This window comes from Aedes aegypti, chromosome 2 (assembly GCF_002204515.2).
Source record: "Aedes aegypti strain LVP_AGWG chromosome 2, AaegL5.0 Primary Assembly, whole genome shotgun sequence".
In the NCBI taxonomy this organism is placed as follows: domain Eukaryota; kingdom Metazoa; phylum Arthropoda; class Insecta; order Diptera; family Culicidae; genus Aedes; species Aedes aegypti.
In genome coordinates, this window is record NC_035108.1 from 305010908 (window position 1) to 305035495 (window position 24588).

Consider the following 24588-nt stretch of genomic DNA (forward strand, 5'->3'; position numbering starts at 1 on the left):
GACACAAAAAAAATGGATATTGACACTGTTACTCAAAACAGCAGTGTTTTTTTTATTTTAATTTGATTGTTTGTGAAGATTGTGATTCCAAAATCACGTTGTTTCGTGTCCCGCAGTTGGATTTTCTGGGTTGCCTATCATAAATCGCCATTTAATTTCATCTTGCTGCAGAAACACTTCCGAATAACTGTTTGAGGACAGCCAATCTAAAATGATGAAAACTATTAAAAAGCAATTAGACAGGCTGCAAATTGTAAATTCAACAATTTTAATTAATCACTGGTAAAATATCTATGAAAACAATAACTAGTCATATAATAGTAAAGTTCTTATATAAAAATTTACAATACGTATAAAAAATGTTGACATGTAGTGTCCACTGTCAGCAAGTTACTTGTTTGTTACACATTAGTTACCCAGAAATCTTATGTTATTTTGAAACTGATGTGTAACTATACTGAAACTGCCAATAAATTACACTGCTGTCAATAGGGGAAGGGGTATTAAAATGAACACCTAAACGATATCGTCTTGCTTATAATCGGAAAACGATGAATTTGCGATAAATCATCAAATAATGTACAAAAATCCCCTATGCCAATTGACTGGAACATTTCAAAAGTATGAAAATTAAATGCTCCGTCCAAGAAAGCACATGGTTTGTGACGTGCTCAAATTTCTCAAAAAGCTCGAAAGAAAGTAAATTCAAGCGTGTGCTATAATAAGGGCGCAAGTCGCATGATCGATTTCTTTTCATCGATCCTCTCTTCTGTGAATAAAGGTGACAAGATGCGGGTTTGTTAACAATTTTTCACTACAAGACGCTAGGAAGTAATGCAATCTTGCGTCCTGAGGTGAAACAACGAATTGAATTTAGAAATTGATCAATTTGTGCCAATATTAGGGACTGAGGATAATATGCCCATGATAAGGAAAATAGCGATTTAGATGTGAAAAACATGCTTTTTTTATTATAATCTCTCGAATTATGTTCTCTATCAAATAGTAGAAACATCATCCATCCATTTGAATATTTCTGGGGTTAATAAATCAATTAAAAAAAATGCGTGCTTATGGTTATTAACCACGTAGTCATTTCTTGGGGGAGGGGAGAGATTCTACCCAATGACCACGGTCCATACAAATTGTAAATTTTGTGTATGGACAAATGACTACTAGGAGGAAGGTGGGTCTAAAATTGGGAAAAAATAACCGCGTGGTTAATGGTAGCCCCTTGTGCATTTCTGTGCTATCACTTCAATAGGGCCTAACTAACATGGGTTATTTCTCTTCATCGATTATGCATATATAATGCATACCTACAAGCGTTTGTTCTGATGTTATTGTTCAATAATAGATACATGCTGATTACTTGTAAGGTTCTAATTTGCACGTTACTTCAGCGTGGCATTACGTTTGGTAGAATTTGAATTGAACAACTGTTTTGGTTTTATGAAATAGGCGGGTTGGGGGTTTTGCCCCCACGAGTTGATTGAAGTTTTGGTCCTTCGATAAGTTTTTCAAGGACAAATTTAACATATTTATTGCACGTAATACAAACTATGACAGTGCATAAGTGGACCCTGTGGGAGTTGGAATCCCAGAACAAATTTTAACAAAGAAGACAGCCACTGACTGCTGTCGTCTAAAAGTAATTAAGCTTAACAAAACACAATCATTAACGGGATTGATTGTTTAACGAGAAACTTGCGACGATCGACGCGCCACAATAATTCGTGGACGAAGGGTATTAGAACTAAGTTGGAGATGTTGATTTCGAAATTTTGAAGTAAACATCACCTCCAAACACTAGCGATTTTGGGGTAGAATTTTGACGTTTGATTACAAATTGTCTAGAGGACCCAAACACTTTAACGTTCAAGGATCCGTCATCGTAATCATCGAAACTGCAACAGCCATTTTTTCTGTTCAAAACTGAAATTTACTCGTCGAAAATGTGTTCACTGTGTTTCGGTTGGAGAATAAAATACAGTGAACACATGAATATATTCATGATTGTGAACGAAAAAACTGCTTTTGAAAATTATCGGGTTGATGACGGATCCTACCCCCTTAAACGAATTCTCGTCATTCCGTGCCATCGGCTCAAAGATTGGCGTTCCCCACAAAAGTAGTAAAGAGAACATTACAAATGTAACTCGATATCTTCGCAGAAATTGTCCTTCATTTAAATATTAATTTGTTTATTAATTATAACTACAGTATTGGACAAAACATTTGCAACTTTTTCGATTTTCCATACAAAATGATCAACTTTGGTAAGCTAGATCTCAGTTATTTATGAACCGATTTGAATTAAATTTTCACAGAACAGCAGATATATCTTGAATTTTAACATATATTTTTGTATATTTTTTCCAATCACGAGTTTATAAGTTATAACGGATTAACTAAAGTGTAATTTTCGACGAAAAATTCAAAACAATTTATCTCAAAATCTGATAGCTCCACACAAAATTTGTTTTCAGCAAACTTGTTCATCTCGTTAACAGGTATAACTTTGCTGAAGATACCATGAAGCTATTCCTTCAAAATATTTAGTTATGTCATCTATAAAAAATCGTCAAAAAATTCACTTTAGTCAAACCGTTACGGCTTTTGACCTTGTGATTGTAAAAATCACTCAAAAATATATGTTAAAATTAAAATCAAGTTATGTCTGATGGATTGTACCCCGTTTGGCATAAAGTCGTTTGGCATAAGGTCGTTTGGCATAAAGCCGTTTGGCATAAAGTCGTTTGGCATAATGGTCGTTTGGCATAATGGCCGTTTGGCATAATGGTCGTTTGGCATAATTATTGAGTTAGAATGAATATCGGCATTTTCGAAGATTTTACCGAGATCAACACCACTGAGCCCATAGCAAAAATTTTTCGTAGTTTCTCAATAAGCGTGGTGGTCGTTCAGAGATAATCCAAGCAATGAATGTCAAAAATTGTAGTGACATTAGAGAGCATAACCAAATAAAACTCGTGACGGGTCTGGTGGAAGATCTTTTCGGAATAATAATTTTCTCCACATCCCAGAACATAAAGTATCGTTGAGTAGTTGCGATATACATATTTGAAAATAGTAAATTGGCAAAGAAAATTTGCAGTCATTAATAAAGGGAACGCACATATTTTGCTGCAGATCAAGCTTTGTCCCAGTTTGTACGTAACACTTGATGAAAATTACTTGGTAGAAGAAGGAAAAATTTATTTGCAAACTATTAAAAGCTCTTATCCAAAGATCTATTATTGCACCATAATGAAAAAAAAAAGCCTATATACGAGAGCAGATTATTTTTCGTTTAAAACAGTGTTGCATTTGAACGCGTTCAGTTTGCGTTCCAGTTCAAACCTTTGAACGAGGGATCAAGTAGGCTTGAACAATGAGCAGTTCAAAAATTTGAACCCGTGCGAGCTAAAAACTGAACGTGAAATGGAAACTGTCTCCATGGCAGATACACGACATATTTGACTGCGGAAGTTCAACAAACATGTTAGGAAACTTAAATGGTTCAATATATTTGTAATGTCATGAACGCAATATGTTCTGATGTAGTTTTTTATGGTTTTCAGCGTCGTTGTGCATTTTGAAGTGAACGGGCCGTTCTTGAGCAGGTGCAGAATCTTGCACGAGAGTTCAATGCTTGCTAAGTTCTCGAGCAAAATTAGAACGCGTTCAGTTCACTTTTGGCTCGCGTTCAGTTCAATATGCATCACTGGTTTAAAATGTTTAAGGCTTTAACACTAAATATCTTCTCACAACATAACTCAAATGAACAACACATTTTTGAAAAAAATATATATTGCAAAACTTTTGATCGATTCAATATAAATTTTAATTTGGAAAGTGTACATCAAAAACACTGTCTATTATCGAAAGGAGGGAAAATGTGTGATTGAAATAATATTTTTCCTGCATATCTTGAAAGGAGACGTTGTGTTTGCAAAAAAATGTATTGATTATTTACAGGTTCTAAAGTACAGGTTGGACTCGATTATCCGGGGACTCGATTATCCAGGATTCGATTATCCGGAATTTGTTTTTTGATGTTCTTGTTTTTCAATTATTATGCATAAATCTGAGATAATTTTGTATTGCACTATACAATTTGCAGTTTAGACCGTATTTAAGAAAAGGGGAGTTTGAAAGAGTGGATTTTTGTGTATGCTGGTCAAATTTTGTTTTTTTCTTGTTAAGACCTCTAGTTTACTAAGATCCCAGTTCGTAGAAAAAAAATTCTGGCAGAGCCACCGCATCATATAAATAAAATAACGAAAAAAACATAATATATAAGTTCTTTTGTCAAAGATTTCATTTTTTTTTTTTTCTTAGTGATTGGATTATCCGGAGGATTCGATACTCCGGATAATCGAGTCCGACCTGTAATTATTATTCTAACAGCACATCTTGCAAGAATTGCGAAATATATAAATGGTGAACATTTAGCTTGACTAAATAATGAAATTGAAAACAGTATAAATATAAAGAACAGCCTATTATTAGAAGAAGGCAAAATTTATGATTAAATCAATAGAAGATTGGACGCCAAAAACTATTGCGGCAAATAAAACGAAAAGACATCAAAAATTGCGTTCAGAATCATAGCTCTTGTCATACTTTTCCCCGAATGTCGTTTCTCTGGATGTTGATTCCCCGAATTCCAGTTCCTAGAATGGCTCGTTTCCCCGAAAAGTGATGCAGTTTAAATAGGTGCTATAATAGTCTTTAGTGGCTGGAAGGTGAACGAGCAAGAACGATAAGCAATCAAAAGAAGCAAGTGTTCTGCCATTCTTGACTATACACATGTTGGCAAAAATATTGAGGACGGTAAAACTCGAAAGAACCACCAATTTAATAAAGAAGGGTGCATATCAGATAACCAGTTCGTTCACCACCCTGAAATGTTTAAAGTTACGACAAGTATGAGTGCCACAAACTTTTCGGGGAAGTGGACTTTTTGTTGAAGCGGGATATTCGGGGAACTGGTATTCGGGATACTGGCGTTCGGGGTAACGACATTCGGGGAACCGACATTACGGGAAAAGTAGCACAACACATCAAAGTAGCTGCAGTAATCGATTTATCTTTTCACTGATAACTTGAGCAGATCAATGTTATCAATTGCCGCCATTTTGTCAGTTGGGAACAACTAAATATCTAAAAAATAAAGAAATCTTAAAAGAACAGCCTATGTATAGGTGAAATTTGTTTCAATTTCAAATCAACAGTTGCCTATATTTTGGTTACATCATATTTAAAAAAAATCCTATGTTTCTAAAAAGTGTAAATTAGTGCTAAATATATCAAAATCTTCAGTGCAAAAAATTATTCCAATAGCGGAACTCAAAAGTAGAATTGATTTTTGAAAGAAGGGTAATTTCTGCATAAATTATAAAATACTATAGACAATAACTTTCCTAATATGCTTTAGTTTATTCAAGAGCATATGATTGTAAACAAAAGTGACATTTTGTATCAATTATTGTCAATAAATTAAACACAACAAGCCTGATGTCATCAGAAAGATTCAAGAGAAACGTAAAAACGAATCTCATCTTAAGAAATTCTTGGTTTCAGACTCATTATGTCAAACGACTATTATGCCAAACGACCATTATGCCAAACGACCGTTATGCCAAACGACTTTATGCCAAATGACCATTATGCCAAACGACTTTATGCCAAACGGCTTTATGCCAAACGACTTTATGCCAAATGACCTACCACCGTCTGATGTTTTGCCAAAATTTCATTCAAATCGGTCCATAAATAGCTGAGATATAGCTTACCAAAGTTGGTCATTTTGTATGGAAAATCGAAAAAGTTGCAAATGTTTTGTCCAATACTGTAGTTCTATCGCACAACATCAAAAATAGAGAAGTTAATTAACGCAGCGACACGAATTAAGACTAAGACAGCTAAATTTTCACATACTTTCATCGTCATTAAAATATTATGAAAATATTCATTTTATGTTGGTGGTAAAACACACGAGCAAAACAAACATTTTTGAATTTTTTTTTGTCACAGTCCTAAAAAACATCTATGAATGATTATAATCCCTTCGAAAACAGTTCTAAAGGTTTTTGCTTCGACATCATATCATTACGAAAATGATAGAAAAACCTCAACATCTCCGTGTCTGAAATTACATCAGTTTTAATTTCTGAACGTGGTTCTGACTTCAATTTATCTTCGTATCAACAAAAACACTCTTATTTATGCTCTAAATCATCCGTGCGTAATAAAAATCATTGAAATTTGTTATTCATGCGTAACAAGTTCGGTGTTCATTTTACCATCCTGTTCATTTTTTCACCCCTTCCCCTATGACAAATGGTAAACAAACTTTATGCTGTTACACACATGTGACTTACCAATCTGTATGTAACCTAGCGTGTTTTTTGTTTCTTTGCAACCACAGATTCAATTTCAATGTAACTTATTCATTTTGACAGCTCTAGGTTAAGTTACATGCAAGTAAAAATGCAACACCTATGTAATGTAAACAAAGCGTAAGTTACAATGTAAAAGTTTAGTAACCCAAATTGAAAATCATCAATAAGATATGCTACACATTATCTGAAATGCAACGGCAATGTAATTTGTTTTATTTTTCTAAAATATTTGCATTTGGGTATCGCATGTCGAACTCAAATTGAGGAACTGAATTCCGTCAACTCTGTAAGCCTTGTATGGGTACCTGGCAATTCTTCCATCGCTGGAAATGAATTGGCTGATGAGCTAGCTCGCGATGGAGCACCGCATGACTTCATTAGCCTTGAGCCGGCTATTCCAATTTAGAAGTGCTGGGTGAAACTTCAGATAAATTCTTGGGTGGCAACTCATCACAAGCAATATTGGAATAGTTTGGAGTCGTGTCGTCAAATAAAATTGTACATTACTGAGCCATCTCCAAGGGTGGCGAAGTATTTAACAAATCTGTCAAAGCAGAATTGCAGTCTCTTGGTCAGAGCGTTGACAGGCCACTGCCGACTCAACTATCACATGGCAAATATTCAGCGTGCTGACTCATTTTTGTGTGGTAGTTGTGATTCCGATTATGGAACTCTGTATCACCTGATATGTAACTGTCCAGTTTTTGCGCAAATTCGATTCCAATTACCGTAATTTCGGGTGAAATTGATCACTATTCACGGTTTTTCTTGTCTGATTTCTATAATGTTGACAATGCCAAACAACTGAATGCAGAAAAACAAGTATGAAGGGGAGCCTCATTGACTCAAGTACCGAAATTTTCTAACAAATGTTATTTTAGTGCTAAAAAATATGTCTAAAATAAAAAATCGGGAGATCTCATTTCGGGGTGAAATTGATCACTTATCAATTCCATTATTGTAAGTTTTCAAAACAACTATACTTAATAAATTTAAGCTCCCTGAATCCGAATATGCTTTCCAAATTCTTAACAACACAATATTTATAGAAATAATGAATGTTTAAATTTCAAGAATAATGCAGAAAACGCCTAAATGTATGCAATTTCCTAAGGAATTTCCTGGTATATAACAGAAATTCAATTATTTCAACCAAATCAACGAAATGGTACGAGTTTTGGTTATGAAATCTAGTTTGGTAATATATCTTCAGTATCCTCACAAACTTTCAGGATTATACCATGTCCAAATCCTTGTCTAGAACTAGAAGTTAATTGATGTTTGTCAACACTGCACCGTCCAAGATTTTGAAATTTTTCATTATTTTCATAGAAATAAACATTTTTGAACGCAAAAAACTTCACAACACACAATTTGGACATACTTACGACAAACAACGTTCATTCACTGCAGGTTACATTGATATTTGTGCTCCATTAGGAAGAAATAAAATCGAGTGACACAGTGATCAATTTCACCCTACTGATCAATTTCACCCGAATTTACGGTACTTGGTAAACACTTATTAAGTGAAACTGAATTCAGAAGCCTGAATCATCAGGACATTCTGTTATTCTTAACCCGCTGTGGTAATGAGCTATAGGCTCTCTTTACACTCATGCGTTTTGCAGTGCCCTTTTCAGGGCGCTGTTCGAACCCATTGTGGTATGGAGCTACATGCTCTCATTTCGCTTATGCGATCTTCCCTCTTCATGAGACCCCACTCCTATTTCCTCCCATCTTTCCCTTCCCCTTCCTCTACCATCGGGTAGATTATGAAATAAGCTATGGCGATGGCACAAATCTCTCAACTGGTGGGAACGTGCCGTTGGAGCCGGCCTTCTGATACCTGATACCTGATGGGCTCCAGAAGAAACTGCGGTCAAGAAAGATTCACCCCCGCACCAAATGCACGATGTACAAAACGCTCATAAGACCGAGGACTATTGGTCTACGGGCATGAGACGTGGACTGTGCTCGAGGACGATCTTCTGCGGCGTGCAAGAGAATGGCGTGTGGCGGCCAAGGATGAACCACGAGCTCGTTCAACTCTACGGCGAATCCAGTATCCTGGGCAGGGCATGTTGCAAGAATGTCGGACAACAACCCTGTAAAGATGTTGTTCGCTATAAATCCGGTCCGAACAAGAAGGCGGGGTGGCGCAGCGAGCTAGGATGATTGACCAGGGGCACTAGGACCTGGAGAGCGTGGGTCGCAGTGGAGGATGGAGAGAAGCGGCCAAGAACCGAGTGAATTGGCGAAATATTGTTGGCGAGGTTTTATCAAGCTAATTGATGTAAAACCGAATAAATTAATAAAATAGATAATGTTGATTGAAAACATCTTGCGGCCATCTTGGATTTAGACGCCATTTTGCTATATTGTGATAAAAGTCCCCATAGTGGTTATCACGCCCAATGGTGTGGGTGCCCTAGTGTAGATGTGGTTGTGAACCTTAGAGGAAAACAATATGCCTTCTGTCTCGAGAAACACCCACAATCAGGGTGTACGTTTTTCAAATTGGGTAATATTTCCATATGCATTTTGATGAGTCTGGAAAGCGTGTGCAAGTTTCTTTGAGGAAAACAAAAACAAACTGTGTATGACAAGCGTATGCTAGTTCTATTTGCGTCGCCAAGATGCGACACCCGTAATGTTGAATTGATGTTGAAGTCCTGCTCCATTGCTGTTTTGGCCCCAGAAGATGACAGTGTAAACAGAAGAAGATAGTAAAAGAAAAAAAAATCATATATTGTTACAGCATCACGTTTAATTTTCAACTAAAGATGCTTGAATGTTACATGTTCGTGTAAATTCAAAGTGTATTCGATTGAAAAATAAGATTTGTCGTTGAAATTTCAGTTTATTTTAATGCTCCAAATATGTGCATGAAAAGAAAACTGAACTTTACAACATATCTTTAGCTGTGTGGTAATAATATTTGTATTATACTCCCTCTTAAAACTACATGCAAACACTAAGCACGAGGTATATCTGTCAAAACACTGGATAACGTTGAAGTATGCCCTATATGCGAATATGAAGCCAATATGGTGCTTATTTAATGCCTGTATGCATCAGGCTTACAAGCATAACAAGCATAATCGATGAACAACAGTTTATAACAATATTTCAGCTTATATTGTTTAGAGTAGTTTGTTCAATTCTCATTTCACTAAAATGTTTGTTGAGAAATGATACAATAATAGAGTTTCTATGCAGTTATTATGCATGTCAGCATTTGTAATTGCATTATGCCTGTATGCATCTATGATGCTGATTTAGAGCTTATAATTAGTCATCCTGGTTACTTGCGATGCCTACCTTATTGTTCTTCAGTATACTTTATTGAATATTGATACATTTATAAGAATTTCCTCTTGACTACTCTGTCATCCGAAACATGGCCGAATGTTTTCTTCAAAATTTTCTTCGCCATATCTTTCGTAACAAATTGTGCCACAATTTCCGCTCCAAAAGCCACAAAAGACAGCACCAATCCAAAACCAAGCAGCACAAATATCGGCAACGCACCAGTAATAGTTACACTGGAAATAATGCTTCCCGAAAAGCATTCCGGCTTCTTGGCTACCCAATAATCGGCGAACTTTTTTTTGATGCCAACCTCCAACATTCGCGTGTATTTGACTTTGAAAATTTCCCGGAAGTGTGAATCCTTACGTACCAAATGATCTAAAAATTGCGAGGGCATACTTTCCAACTCATTCAGATCGCATACTTCCGTCGAATCAAACATAGCCCTTATCAGATTGTAGGCCACGTTGCGTTCACAGTTGTATGCGAAGTTTCCTCGACGAACCCGTTGAAGCCCAACCGACGAATTGATGAAGGTCTTTTCGGTCACTTTCTTCTTAGTAAGGTAATCTACGTCTGGAAGATGTGATTGCTGAAATATAAAAAAAGGATTACTACAACAAACATCTAGAACTGATTTAAGAATATTCAAATCACATAGAAAAAAGCCTTCTCGTAGGTCACATTTTCGATGCCCAATTCGATGTGGCTGTCAGCAAGTTGAATCAGCGTTTTGATATCCGACTCCTTGTGGCTTCCGATTAAGTCCGATACAATTTTCGAAGTATAGTAATTGTAGACCATGAGGGTGCACAACAGCATGAACAGTTGCATTGCTCTGCCGGACAAACTTTCCGGCATATATTGCGAACCCTGCTGGCAGTAGTTCCCCAGAAATTCAACAATTAAACTGAAGAATGACGGATTCTCTGAGGGTTTGAAGTTCTCTTGAAGAACAGTTTCTGCGGTGAAGTTGAGTTTGAATGCAATGCTTCCTAGCATGATGGTTAACAAGATCATCAGCCAAACCGAGGATGAAAATGGTCTGATAAATGCGTTGTCCGTTAGCTGAGTGCTTTCTGGAGTTTTAAAGATGAACATGAGTCTGAAAAGAGATAACAAAATTCTCAAATGGGTATATCAATTCGGGAGAACCAGCGTAGCCATTTTCTTCGACCGGTAATCTTACTCGAACGTCATGTAGCTCAGAACACTAGCCAGATGTTCCATCCTTTTGATTTTTGTCATCAAACCTGCCGATGAAAGATCTATTTCCTTGTTGACGAGTGCCCCCAGAATACCGCCAGTAGAATCATTGAATGTCCAGCGATCGTAATGAATGTAATGGACGCTAAAATGAAAATGTTTTACAGGATTTCATCATATTTATACGGATCCCATTTCTGAACTTACTTGTATCCCAAAGTAGCTTGTAAAGCTTTGATCAAACGATGGCCGAATCGTACCGCATGGTCCATATGGCGGTCATTGTCCGACTCCAGATGGGTAACAACCAGCTCTATCGAACTGTTCAACCGCGGAAATCTTTGCGATACGGTTCCTACCCGAAGCGTCAAATCCGAAAGAGTACGTCGATGTTCGTATTTTGGTTTGCCAGCAAATCTACTGGGTCCTAGGCGGTTCGTGTCCGGAATAATGTCCCTGTCCAGCGTTACATTCAACTGACCGCCAAGTGGCCGTCCATTGTTGTAAACGTCGTACAATCCGTTTCGTGTAAGTACTTTAACTTCGGCATCGACGTATAGATCTACAGTTGCCAAGAAATCGAAAACGGTTTGATTTCGTTTTCGATCTATCATAATCCAAAATGTCGAAGTCGAAAAACAATTGTGGTCAATGCACTGCAAAATGGTCAATACACTGCAAATCGAAATCTTGTGGATTTAAATCACATAAAAATAGAATCCTCAAAGTTTGAGCCAAAATCATTAAAATTGTTGTGACTTCAAGGTGAATTTTCAAGTTATAAAATACGACGCTCAGTGAAGTTTTCATAACTTTGTTATTTTCAATCAATTTTCAAGCTCTTTGCTTCATTCTCTTCAAAATTAAATTTATTAAAAGTTTGTGGAACTTGTCCAAACTTATCTAAAATTAAAACTATTCTTAGGTGAAAGTCATTTTCTCTATTTATTTCTTCTTGTTATTAAAAAAATTTGTCTTTGAACATAACTTCATGAAAACTTAATTGATTTCTTATGTTTTAATATGATGATATTCATGTTTAAAAAAAATCTGAGATTTTCTTCAGAAATGATGCCAACGATTTTAACAAATTTTTGAAGCGATTTCATAGATTCCTCAAGGAACATTTCATCAATATTGACTTAACGGATTCCCGTATCAAAAATTCCTTGATAAATTTCAGTAGAATGAATGCGAACATTTCAATTCCACCAAGAAACGGTTCAAATATTTTTTTTAGGAATTTCTCCAGAATTTCTCCAAACCCAAGCTCCTTGTACCGGCTGGATTTGAGGTGAACACTATTATTGCGGGATTGTTGTCCGGCATTCTCACAACGTATCCCGCCCATCGTACCCTTCCAGCTTTTGCGACTTTCGTGATACTGGGTTCACCGTAGAGTTGCGCAAGCTCGTGGTTCATTCTTCTCCTCCATACGCCGTTCTCACATACTCCGCCGATACGTCTTCGAATTTCTCTGCTGCAGTTATTATCCGACGTTATCAATGATCCGAGGTAGACAAATTCGTCCACTACCTCGAACTCATCCCCGTCGATCGTCACGTGTCTGCCAATGCGAGCTCTTTCGCGCTCGGTTCCTCCAGCCAGCAGATATTTCGTCTTCGACGTATTTACCTTCAATCCAATCTGCTTCACGTTTCAGCCTGGTATACTGTTCAGCAACCACCTGGAACGTTCTTCCGACAATGTCCACGTCGTCAGCGAAACAAAAGAATTGGCTGGATTTATTGAAGATCGTGCCCCGCATGTTGAAGCCCGCCCGTTTCATAACACCTTCTGGCGCAATATTGAACAGGAGGCAGGAAAGACCATCGCCTTGTCGAAGTCCTTTGCGTGTTTCAAACGGGTCCGATAATGCACCCGATATCTTCACACAGCACTGTACACTATCCATCGTTGCTTTGATCAGTCTAGTCAGTTTCCCGGAAAAACCATTCTTGTGCATATTCTTCCATAGCTCTTCGCGGTCGATAGTATCATAGGCCGCTTTGAAATCGATGAATAGGTGGTGCGTAGGGACTTGATATTCGCGACACTTTTGGAGGATCTGCCGCAACATAAAGATTTGGTCTGTCGTCGATCACCCGTCCACAAAACCGGATTGATAACTTCCCACAAATCTGCTTGCCAGTGGCGATAGACGGCGGAAGATGATCTGGGAAAGCACTTTATAGGCTACGTTAAGAATGGTGATCGCTCGATAGTTCTCACATTCTAACTTGTCATTCTTTTTGTATATTGGGTATATTATTCCCTCCTTCCACTCCTCCGGTAGCTGTTCTGTATCCCAGATCCTGGCTATCAATCGGTGCAGACAAGTGGCCAACCTGTTCGGGCCCATTTCAATAAGTTCCGCTCCAATACCATCCTTTCCAGCTGCTTCGTTGTTCTTGAGCTGTTTGTTAGCATCCTTAACTTCACCTATTGTGGGAGTTGGAACGTCTCCTTCATCCGCCGTACTGATGAAGCCATTCCTCCTGCTGTCTTGATCTTCCTCCTCTGCGCCGTTTATATGTTCATCGTAGTGCTGCTTTCACCTTTCGATCACCTCACGTTCGTCCGTCAAGATACCTCCATCCTTATCCCGGCACATTTTGGCTCGCGGCGCTAAGCCTTTGCGGGATGCATTGAGTTTCTTGTAGAACTTACGTGTTTCTTGAGAACGATACAGCTGCTCCATCTCTTCGCACTCCAACTCTTCCAGGCGACGCTTTTTATCCCGGAATAGATGGGTTGGCTGTCTTCGCTTCTATTTGTATCGTTTCACGTTTTGACGGGTGCCTTACTGCAGCATCATCGCCCGCGCTGAATCCTTCTCGTCCAAAACCGTCTGACACTCCTCGTCGAACCAACCGTTCCGTCGATTTGCTTCCACGAACCGAACGGCACCTTCCGCTGCGTTGTTTATGGCTGCTTTGAGACTACTCCAGCAGTCCTCAAGAGGGGCTTCGATGAGCTCTCCTTCTTCCGGCAACGCTGCTTCAAGGCTTTGCGCGTAATCAGTTGCGACTTCGGGTAGCTTGAGTCGTTCCAGATTGTACCAAGGCGGGCGTCGGTACCGAATGTTGTTCGCAACGGAGAGTCGTTGGCGCACTTTAACCGTCACTAGGTAGTGGTCCGAATCGATGTTTGCGCCGCGATAAGTTCTGACGTCGATAGTGTCCGAGAAGTGTCTTCCATCAATCAAAACGTGGTCGATTTGCGATTCAGTTTATTGGGGTGATCTCCAGGTGTACCGATACGGGAGGCTGTGCTGGAAGTATTTACTACGTTAGGCCATGTTTTTGGAGGCGGCAAAATCAATCAGTCTAAGGCCGTTTTCGTTCGTGAGCTGGTGAGCGCTGAGCTTCCCTATAATCGGTCTAAATTCCTCCTCGTGGCCAACCTGAGCGTTGAGATCTCCGATAACGATTTTGACATCATGGCTTGGGCAGCTGTCGTATTCACGTTCCAGCTGCGCGTAGAAAGCGTCCTTATTGGCATCGTCACTTGCTAGGTGAGGGCTGTGCACGTTGATTATGCTGATATTGAAGAAATGGCCTTTGATCCTCAACTTGCACATTCTGTTGTCGATTGCCCACCACCCAATCACGCGCCTTTGCATTTCGCGATAAAAGCTGTGCCCAGCTCATGTCTATTGCCGCAGCTCTGGTAGATGGTATAACCATCCCTATACGTATGTACCGTCGACCCTTTCCAGCAAACCTCCTGCAGCGCTACGATGTCGAACTTGCGAACCCTCAATAATTCGGAAAGAATGCGGGTACTTCCCAAGAAATTGAGAGACTTACAGTTCCATGATCCGAGTTTCCAATCGTTAGTCCGTTTTCGATGCCTGGGTCTACGCCGATTGTTTCGGTACGAATTTACATTGTATGCTTCCTGTACTGATATTTTTTACGGCTGGCTTGTAAGGCCAGCATCAACCCCCTGTCTCTTGATGTTCCATAATTGTCACCCCGCACGGCGGTAAGACAAGTTTTGATTTGGACAAGTTTGATGTTCTACCATTTTTTTTTCTAAATCTTGATATTTTTGGCTCAAATTTTAAGGCTTATATTTTTATGTCATTATGATTCAGTAAAAAACACGAATTTTTGTTTTGAGAACTTTTGAAAAATAAGCCGCACCCTATTAATCATTCGTTTGAATTTTATGTTACTTTGTAGTAAAGTTCTAACCTTTAATATGACTTCGTCACTTCCGGCACACTCGTAATCCAAAGCCATGCCAACCTTCATTCGAAATCTACTGGAAATGCGTTTGGCTTGATGCAAAGAATTGAACGCATCTTCATTCATGTTAACCATATCGACAAATTTAGCTGAACTAGAGAATCTCTGTACAAAATCATGACTTTCTGTAAATAATGTGAAATAAGTATTATGATTAGTATTGTATATATGATTCCAAAACTAGAATCACAACCTTCAAAATTCCAGCAATGAAAGAAAGTTATATAATTGAGATTTGTTGCAGAAAAGTAGCTTAGTAGTAATTCAGTAACAACAGCTAAATCGGCCATACTGTCCTAATGAGAGTATACTATACTTTTGGATCGTAAGAAATAATATGTTCAGATTTATAAACCATTTCTTTGCAATTCTTATCAGTGAGAAGATGAAAACTTAATAGAACTGGTCATAGCGCTGGACATACATAGTTTTGCTACATGACATTTGTGACAACAAAATTGACTTGTGCAAGCTGCCCGTAGTTTGATTGATGGGTTGATTTAGGTTTACTTTATTAAACTTGACCATGAATCAAATCAACCAAGCTGTACAATGCACTATGTACCATGATTTGCTTTCCAGGCAGTACCATCATAGACAAGCAGACGTAATAATTTACTAAAGGAATCATCGTTACAAGAACATTGTTCCCAAATGCCAATAGTACTGTATTTCTTCAAGGGCATCATCATACCAGCTTTCTTGTAATCCCGCGCAGAGTTGTCAATATTCCAATAGAATTGCTAAATTCTACTGGAGTCCCACTAAAAATACACTTACAATCCGTAAGAGTTTCTCGAGTTACCGCTAGTTATTCACATGATCAAATTCCAATTGAATTTCTCACAAGCCATTGAGACTCCGCTGGAAATCGCCCATCGGGAATTTTTAAGGTATCCTGGAATGATACAAACTGAAGCAAAGGCAACAAAGCTGGCTTGAGAAACGCCGCCTGGATGGAATGGAGGGCGTACTACTAGAAACTAAACGCATCCCGCAAAAGCTTTGTGTTGCGAACTGTAATGTGCCAGGACAAGATCAAGGTATCTTGACGGACGAACGTGAGATGATTGAAAGGTGGAAGCAGTACTACGTCGAACACCTGAATATCACAGAGGAGGAAGACTGAGGCAGCAGTGAAAATGGCTTCATCGGTACGGCGAAAGAAGAAGATACACCCACGGTAAGTGAGGTTGAGGATGGTACCATTTAAGAGCTCAAGAGCAACAAAGGAGCTGGATGGTATTAGAATGGAACTTATTTAAATGGGCCCGGCTTGGCTTGCATGCATCGATTGATATCCAGGATCTGAGATACAGAAAAGCTACCGGAGGAATGAAAGTAGGGAGTAAAATGCCCAATATACGAAAAGGGTGATAAATCGGAATGTGAGAATTATCAGGCGGCTATTATTCTCAACACAGCCTATGAAATACTTTCTCGGTTTATCTTGTGCAGTCTATCGACGCTAGCAAGTGGAAAGTTATTGAGCCGGTTGCGTAGACAAGCAATCGACAACATACCTTAGGTTTATCCTCTAAAAGTGTTGTGAATATCAATTTTCGACGCTCCACCATTTCATTTATTTCGAAGCGTACTATAATACAATCGACCATGAAGATCTTTAAAAAAAATATGGACAGGAACAGTTTGCCCGGGAAACTGACTAGACTTATTTAGGTACTTCGACAAGGTATTTCCTGCTGTAACCGTTCGGTTCCAAGATTTACTTGTTGTCACCACTTCAAGGTTTATTCCTTATTTTCCCTTATGAGACCTTTTCAAATATAGAACTATCATACTCACTGGTCGACAAAAATGTCACGAGTGAGTGCGTGTTCCCATTTCATAATCGTACCAAGCAGCCAAGATGTGATATACATTCGAGCAGTTTGAGTTCGGTCAAAATAAACACAGCCCTGTTAGCGTTGTTTTCACACATAAAGGGTGCTGAATGTAACAGGATGTGTCAACATAAAAACATATAACATAGATGTCAGTTACAAAATTATGCGAAAAATTATCCGAAACGGCTATATCCCTTTCGGGACGGACGATTTTTCACTTTTATGATCGAATTTTTCTTGCTGTGTCTACACTGCAAAATGGATTGTAATCTTCATGGGGTTTTAATGTAACTCATTGACTATGAATTATTGAAGACGGGAAAAAGTATATTTGAAACCAACTCTGAACGAGCCGTTTCAAAAAATCATGTCTAGCACAATTGTGCTGCTTCGTCCCGAAAGGGAGTCCGGTTGCTTCGTCCCGAAAGAAGCCGGTTTACAGAAATCCAATCTCTTTTATAAAATAGTGATTCTTACAGGAAGTGGAGTGCACGCGCATGTTAAAAGTACCGTAAAACATAAATAAAACTTTGATAATGCGGACAACTTTGGTAGTGCGAGACCCACAACATATTTAACGAAATAAGGAACTTTCTGTTAATCAGTTAAGAACAACGAATGCAAAAGTAATGAGTATTTGTTTGATACTTCATGTCATAGATATTTTCATTGGAATACATGTAAATATTAACAATTTAAAAGATTTTAGCATTTTTGCAACGCTAACAAACAATCTGTTCTACAATCACTATTTGATAAAGTCATAATGAGTTCGTCACCATAATTAATAATTTTTTTTTCTAATCGTTTATTTGGAAGGCTCAATTGTTTTCTATAAACTCTACGGAGCCGATTGTCTTGTCGAACAATTCATTATTCTAAAAAAAAATCATACAAATTTATCAATAGCGGGTCTTGCGAGCAACCTTTGTTTTTGGCCCGGCACCTGTACTGGAACCTGTCCCAGAACGTGAAGCCGCAAACTCGGCCCGCCGTTGGGCTGCTTTTGAGTTCAACATCGCCTCGTGGATTGCTTTGGCCACCTCTCCCAATTTTTCCATGCTTCCTTTTCGCCGTCGCTCCTTTTCCGAATCTGCTTCTGTGTCACATGCGGATTGCGCAACCGATTCCTCCTCTAATGCTTCCGTGGGCTGGTCGATGTACTCTTCTTCTTCATCCTCTTCTTCAAGTACTTCGATTATGTTCTCCTCCAATGCTTCCGAAATTTCTAACGTTTCTGATGTTCTTGCTTCTCCAGACACGACGTCAGCATATGAACAGGATCCAGAGTTTCCAAGTTTCCTTTTATCCTTTTTGTTTCGATTTTGCCGCTGTGGGCAAGAGTCCGTACGGTGTCCCAATCCTCGACATAGAAAGCAAGTGTCCTTCAGACCATCGTAGAAAATCCTCCCTTTCCTATTACCAACAACAATTGATGGTGGGATATTCGTTTTCACGTCCATGTACACTCCACACACTCCTGTGTACATGTGATCGAGGCCCAGGTTCAGTGGAAACTTTTCTCGTACCACATGCTCAATCGTACCAAACTGTCCGAGCACCAGCGACAAATTATCATCCGGCAGTTCAGGTGGCAGATCGACCACACGGACGTATTGCATATTTGCACCCGCGGTCGACATCCTCACTGCTACTGATTTTCCGTTCGCATAAACGAATTGCCGTGGATTCACATTTTTGCACTGTGATTCCGTCATAGCTTCTTTGGACGTAAATTTGATGAACAGCGAACGGTCTTGTGCTGTTTTATACGCGGTTTCCATCGACATCAAGTCCGTGTCAGTAGGATGTCAGTACTTGTTTTAAAAATATATATTGCAATTCTTTGAAACATATGAAACATGCATAAATATTGAAGTTTTCTTCGAAAAAACTATCAAAATTATCCCGTTTTACAGTAAATTTTATTTTAAGAACTGTTTCACTTATCTTCATTAATAATTTACCGTTATATAACGCTGATTTAGTGTAATATTAAACAGATCCAGCGTGATAAAAAGGTAATCCATATATCGTATTGAATGCAGACAAAAATACCCATTTCAGTTATTCGAACTGACTAGTATAGAGTTCCGCATGTAATGAATCTTGTTATGAAGCATCCCGTTATGACGGTAAACTTAACCCTTTGTCTATGTTTGGGGTCAATATGACCAATATGACACCCCACACCCAGGCTGTAACTTGTAACTTTTTCGTTAGTGAACTGATTTGGGAGATTTTTTCACACGTTGATGAGTTTTTGCGAGTTTTTTGATTCGCGAAAAAAAACAATTATCTTGAAAAATAGTTTTCTAGAGTATTTTTTGTGAAAGTTTTCCTTGCCTTGGGTTCATATTGACTCCAAATTTAAATTGCTCCAACTTCGCGAAATACAAATGATTTTTCGATTTTTTTTTTGTTGTTTAAGAAAGCGAATTTAATTAAGATTTACTAAAAAATATTAGAAAATTCAATAGAGGGGGAAAATACAAATCGTAGTTTGAAAACACTAGTAATACGTTTTTATAGTGTTAAATTGAAAATTAATTAGCCTGGAGCTTGCATACTTTTCATTCAATACATATCTTCTACGAAACGTTAGGTGTGCACCTTTGCCTCGCATTATTCTATGGAGAACAGGAATAATAAACAAAAAAAAAACATTGAATGGATACGGTTGGGCGGGCAACGTTGTGGGAGTACCAGAACTAGTGTTTTGATGGAATTATAAGTGAAACTGGCAACACGAAGAGAGACTGAAATAGTGAGTGGAAAGTAAAGAGGAAGTGTTGGGAGGATACATCTTGGGAAGATCGAAATAAACACCAAAATCTATGCATAATATTAAGTTGTGAAATAATGAAATAATAATAATAAATTACAGCATTGAAACTGCTACCACTAGAGCTGCTTTCAATATTTGGTTTATTGCGCCAACGATGTGTTCACCCTAAATCAGCATTGAAATCTTTCAAAATGTCGTTGGAAATTCTCAAATACGCGCTATTAAAATGCTGAATTCGGGACGGACCTGGTGTAGTGGTTAAAGCACTCGCATCTCATGCTGAGGACCTTGGATTGAATCCCATCCCCAAAATGTTCACTTATGACGTAAATGTTATGACGATTTCCTTCGGAAGGAAAGTAAAGTCGTTGGAGATTAACTATCCCAGATCTAAAAATCTCGTAAGTAAAGATAGAAAAAAATTGCTGAGTTTTTGCTAGAAATCCCTATATCCCATTGGGAGAAACAGAAACCATTATGTTACATTATATTGTATTCATTATATCAATGTTCTTAGAACTACATATATGCCGTAGACCTGATGTGGTTCAAAAATCCATCCAATTGGACACCATTGCCGTAAGCCTTGATAGTTCGTTATATGAATCAAAACGGTAACAACCATCTGAATGTAAACTGTTGTGTTGTATTTCAAGAGCACGTGAATATTGCTCATACCACGAGCGGTTCAGAAATACCGAATGCAAGACCACCAAGAGCTATACTACCAATACGATAACGACAAACTACCGCTGTGTTACACGAGGCTACGACTACGAATTCAAGTAGCGAATTTTTTTCGAGTGGTTCTAAGCCGGGAAAAGCTCAAATGAAGTGCTGGTTTCATTACAGCAACTTTATAGGCATTTCCAATTTACGATGCAAGGAGCTATAAATGTAACCTGGATAACCATGAAAAAGTTAGTGTGTTACAGTAAACGCGAGAAAATGGGTCTTTCGGCAGCAGTAGCTATAGTGGCGGTTTGGCTGTGCATCGGAGTGACTTATGCAAACGAAGTCGCTCGTTATGATAACTACAAAGTGTACGAGGCGATTCCTTCATCCAACAGCCAGCTGAAATTGCTTAATGAGCTGGAAGAGTCGAGTGATAGTTTAATATTTCTGAAAAGTAGTAACAAAGTTGGAGAAAAGTTTAACATAGTTGTGGCACCACACAAGGTGGCTGACTTCACGGAAGCACTCTACAATGAAGGAATTAGTGCTAAGTTGCTGGAGACAAATTTGCAAAAATCGATTGATGGAGAAAAGCATCGAATGATGTCTAGGCGGGCAAACGAAAGTTTCGATTTCAACGACTATTATGAGCTGGAGGACATTCATGCCTGGTTGGAGAAATTGGCTAGCCAATATGATCAGGTGGAACTTCTCGATGGTGGCCATTCCTTTGAGAACCGTTCGATCAAGGGTGTGAAGGTGTCTTACAAATCGGGAAACCCAGGTATATTCGTTGAAGGAGGTATTCATGCTCGCGAATGGATCTCGCCAGCGACAGTCGCTTACATTCTCAACGAATTGCTCACCAGCACGGATCCCAAAGTGCGTTACATTGCTGAAAACTACGACTGGTACATGTTCCCGAGCGTAAACCCTGATGGATACGTTTACACTCATAAGAAGGATCGACTCTGGAGGAAAACACGTACGCCGTACTCTGGAGGATGCTTTGGAGCTGACCCGAACCGTAATTGGGACTTCCATTGGGCTGAGCAAGGAACTAGTAACCAATGCAAATCTGATATTTATGCTGGACCTCATCCTTTTTCCGAAGTCGAAACGAAAACTTTGTCTCAATTCATCACATCGTTGAAGGGCAAGATTCAAGCCTATATCTCCTTCCACTCGTACTCTCAGCTACTGTTGTTCCCATATGGACATACCAATGAACATACTCCAAATCACAACGATTTGAACGACATCGCCAACGCAACAATTGCTTCCTTAGCGAAACGATACGGAACCCGGTACACCTTTGGGAACACTTACGACGCCATCTACCCGGCGAGTGGCGCCAGTATGGATTGGGCCTACGGAAAATTGGGTGTGAACATCTCCTATACCTATGAGCTGCGACCTGGTCAGGAGTCATCGGGTGGGTTCATTCTACCGCCAAAGCAAATAGTGCCAACAGGAGAGGAGACTCTCGATTCGCTGGTGACGCTACTGGAAGAATCGCAACGAAGAGGATATTATGAAAACTAAGAAAATTGAGTTGATAAATTTACTGTCAATAAATTAAAGACTGAAACACTATAATGTGTACTATAGATTAGAGTGGTTCAAAAAATCGTTTTTGCTCCACACCGCTCATTGGATTCTAGATCAAATTTCGAGTGTCCGCCCAAAATTTGAGCTCATTTGAATGAAAACTGAGACTGCACAAGCCCTTTAAAGTTTTTATGGGAATTAATATGGGAAAAGCAAGCAATTCATTCAATCGGTCATAATGTTTGCCCATGTGCTTTTGGGGATTAGAGCTACGTTGATACCGTGAGATACATTCGTCAGCTATAACTATGCCGAAGACAGTTTTCAAATCGGACGACCCAGTAATTAGTTAGACCCAGTAAGTCACCCCCGACGTGAAAGTATGTTAAATAAAGATCTACTTCCACGCCATGCATTGTATTAGCAATAACGGATGAAATAATAATTGAACACAAGATTGTTTAAGTGCAGGCTGTATGACGAATCGTTAATGAATTTTCAAACACTTATTATCTTGTTGCAATCGAGGCCAATCACTTGAAGCAAATAAGTACCATGCAACAACCCAAGAAACATTTGCCTATTTTATAATCATTTATTAAGCAATTTTTCACAACTACATACTGAAAAGTTGCTTTATTATATTACTGAAAAGCACACATTGTTCAAGCAAATCTGGCGAAATTATTAGGCTACTTATCATTTAGTGATTGTAATCATATATTGTAATGATGTTTATTCAGGTTTCACTTAGCCCAGGGCTGCCCAACGTACGGCCCGCGGGCCACATCCGGCCCGCGACCTCATTTTGTGCGGCCCGCGGAAGGTTCGAAGATTCTTTTCAAATTTTGCCCGTTGAATATTCTAGCTTGGTAATTATTTGAATGGTTTTATTTCTTTTAACCTGATTAGATATTCAATTTTATGAATGACCAAAATCCTAAATCTCAAATTCTGGGTTTTTCAACAATGTTTCTACCATGATTTCCTTCGACATTCATCCTTGACAGGATCCAGTTTTTTATGAGCGCTTATGGCCGCCATTTCTGGTAGGGACTATGCGATCTGACATTTGGCTTGGGTCGTTTGATGGCAAATCGATAAGATCGATCAAAAATTATCGATTAGCTATCAAACGACCCAACCCAAATGTCAGATCGTTTGATCCCTACTAGAAAGCGAGCCTGATTGTGGTGGCCATTAGCGCTCGTAAAAACCTGGATTATAAGAACGGCACACTAAGCTTTATCCGTGAAAGTCGTGTCCAGAATTGTAGAAAAAAAAAACCTGTTCAAGATTTTGTAAATAGCCTACAGAAAAATAAAACTGAATGGGTCAAGAAATTTCCTACAGAGAAGCCCATTTGAAATGACATTTCTTCTCAACTGCGTACTGCGATCAAAGATATGTGATTTTCTTGACCATTTCATGCAAGTAATTTCCCACGTATCGAGATAAGCGATTACTTTTTTTGTCAGCAGCAAATAAGCCTTAAGATTGACAAGATTCTCACAGAATTTTTACCAGTATTCCGTAGCCAAAATCCACGAATTCAATACATAATTTTCTGGAATCCTGGGAAAGTACGTAACATTTTGCCAGAACACTAAACGAATTTATAATAAAATTATTAGCAGGTTTCTTTTGAAATACTTTTTAGCATTTTCATAGGAATCCTAGGCACGATTCTTGTAAAATCTTGGACATTCTGAGTTTTTTTCGTAAAAGCTTAATCGGGATTATAGCACATTCCGGTTCATGCTAATAATTTTAGGTCGGATTCGGACAGAATTCAGAATACGATTCTCACAGGATCCAGGATGTGGTAAATTCTTCAAAATTCTTTACTAGATTGTTATATAATTTTGAAAAGGACTCTCACAATGTTCAGCAGAATGCTTAGAAGAAATTATCTTGTTTTCGATTTCTTCAAATAAATTTTACTTCATTCACTGATTTTTGTCAGATTTTATGAACTTTATTTACTATTTTTTGCCAGAACTCCTGAGAATATTGGTGCACTTAAAAATGTGGCCCGCGTCTCGAAATTATTTCTGCGATTTGGCCCGCGGTTCTAAAAGGTTGGGCAGGCCTGACTTGCAGTTTAATTCAACATCATGTTTAACAACATTTTAATTACTTCCATGTGAAGCCTTTGTTTATCCGTTGTTGTGAAAACAAAAACAAAATACCAAAAATCGCTTTAAATGCTGTACTTTAAATGCAGTGCATACATTTACCATGAATAATTAACAACTTTTAATATTTACCTGGATGCTGGATTTAAACTCGAGACCTTCCCATCGTCAGCGGTATACCTTGTCATCTGTGCCATCCCTGAATTCACATATCGGAAGTGCCCAATATAAACCTCTTGAAGCTGAGTATTGATCATGCTTGAGCTTCTATTCAACAATGTCTAATCAACACGTGCTATGCTGATCAACAACTGATAAAGCGCATTACTTCTGCTGCTGTTCAGTACTGATGCAAGCAGTCGGCTATTTATAGCGCACAGTGAGAAAATTTATATCAATGCT

The 24588-nt window shown here is 38.6% G+C and overlaps 2 protein-coding genes across 2 annotated transcripts; one reads left to right on the forward strand and one right to left on the reverse strand.

Annotated features, from left to right (window-relative positions):
* Positions 1-9278: 9278 nt before the first annotated feature.
* LOC5573856 (glutamate receptor ionotropic, kainate 5) lies at positions 9279-15558 on the reverse strand. Its single transcript, XM_001654837.2, has 6 exons — positions 15381-15558; positions 15134-15312; positions 11139-11587; positions 10915-11076; positions 10383-10830; positions 9279-10317 (listed from the first exon to the last, which is right to left on the reverse strand). Exons 1-6 carry the CDS (start codon positions 15475-15477, stop codon positions 9775-9777), a joined length of 1878 nt encoding a protein of 625 aa, XP_001654887.2. The 5' UTR covers positions 15478-15558; the 3' UTR covers positions 9279-9774.
* Positions 15559-20719: 5161 nt separating this feature from the next.
* On the forward strand, positions 20720-22093 carry LOC5573855 (zinc carboxypeptidase A 1). Its single transcript, XM_001654836.2, has one exon. It carries the CDS (start codon positions 20735-20737, stop codon positions 22040-22042), a length of 1308 nt encoding a protein of 435 aa, XP_001654886.2. The 5' UTR covers positions 20720-20734; the 3' UTR covers positions 22043-22093.
* The last annotated feature ends 2495 nt before the right edge of the window (positions 22094-24588 follow it).

Coding starts and splice junctions, on each gene's coding strand:
- LOC5573856 (XM_001654837.2), bottom strand. CDS start 15,477: ATGGCCGATTTAGCTGTTGTTACTGAATTACTACTAAGCTACTTTTCT. Junction 11,588..15,133: donor GTGACGAAGTCATATTAAAG/GTTAGAACTTTA, acceptor ACCATTTTGCAG/TGCATTGACCACAATTGTTT. Junction 10,318..10,382: donor ACGAGAAGGCTTTTTTCTAT/GTGATTTGAATA, acceptor TTTATATTTCAG/CAATCACATCTTCCAGACGT.
- LOC5573855 (XM_001654836.2), top strand. CDS start 20,735: ATGAAAAAGTTAGTGTGTTACAGTAAACGCGAGAAAATGGGTCTTTCG.